This window comes from Loa loa (genome assembly GCF_000183805.2).
Source record: "Loa loa unplaced genomic scaffold supercont3.186, whole genome shotgun sequence".
NCBI lineage: Eukaryota > Metazoa > Nematoda > Chromadorea > Rhabditida > Onchocercidae > Loa > Loa loa.
The window spans coordinates 118277-118925 of NW_018108366.1; the positions used below are offsets into that span (position 1 = coordinate 118277).

Genomic DNA, 649 nt, shown 5'->3' on the forward strand with positions numbered 1-649 from the left:
AAATATCATTTTATTATTAAAAAGAAAAAATAAATATTATCATTTTTTTTTCATAGTATTATTTTACAACAAAACATATGGAACATTAAATATAATGGAAAATACATTAATAATGTGATAAATAATGAAAAACAAATTTGATGTTAATTTAAAAAAAAAGGAAATGATTAAAATTAAAATTTAATTTTTATTTAGTATTCTTTTTACAAAAAAAAAAAGGAAAAAATATTGAAAATATTTATAGAATTAAATGTGGAGCACTAAATATAATAGAAAATGTTGATAATATGATAAATAATGAAAAACAGATAAGACATGCTCGATCAACAACCATTGCACTAAATTTCCAATCATTTTGTAAACGTTCCGATTCTTTTTCTTCTATCATTTGATCACCGATCTGAAAATGACAAAAAAAAAAAAAAGGTAAAACTTATTGAAGTACCATTCATTATAATCTTTTTTTTGCCTATAATTTAGGAACCTAAAATTGATTGCAAATTGAACTATTCATTTGAATTGAATTTGATTGAAATCATATTCATTATCATATTATATTCATTTGAATTGAATTTAATTGAAATCATATTCATTATTCATATTATATTCATTTGAATTGAATTTGATTGAAATCATATTCATTATCATA

General features: G+C 18.8%; 1 protein-coding gene across 1 annotated transcript; it reads right to left on the reverse strand.

Annotated features, from left to right (window-relative positions):
• Positions 1–238: 238 nt before the first annotated feature.
• Positions 239–400, reverse strand: LOAG_13379 (hypothetical protein; the record flags this gene model as incomplete). The annotated part of the gene is made up of 1 exon (XM_003148887.1): positions 239–400. A coding segment is annotated over one exon (162 nt), but the record flags the coding sequence as incomplete, so codon positions are not given.
• Positions 401–649: the final 249 nt, after the last annotated feature.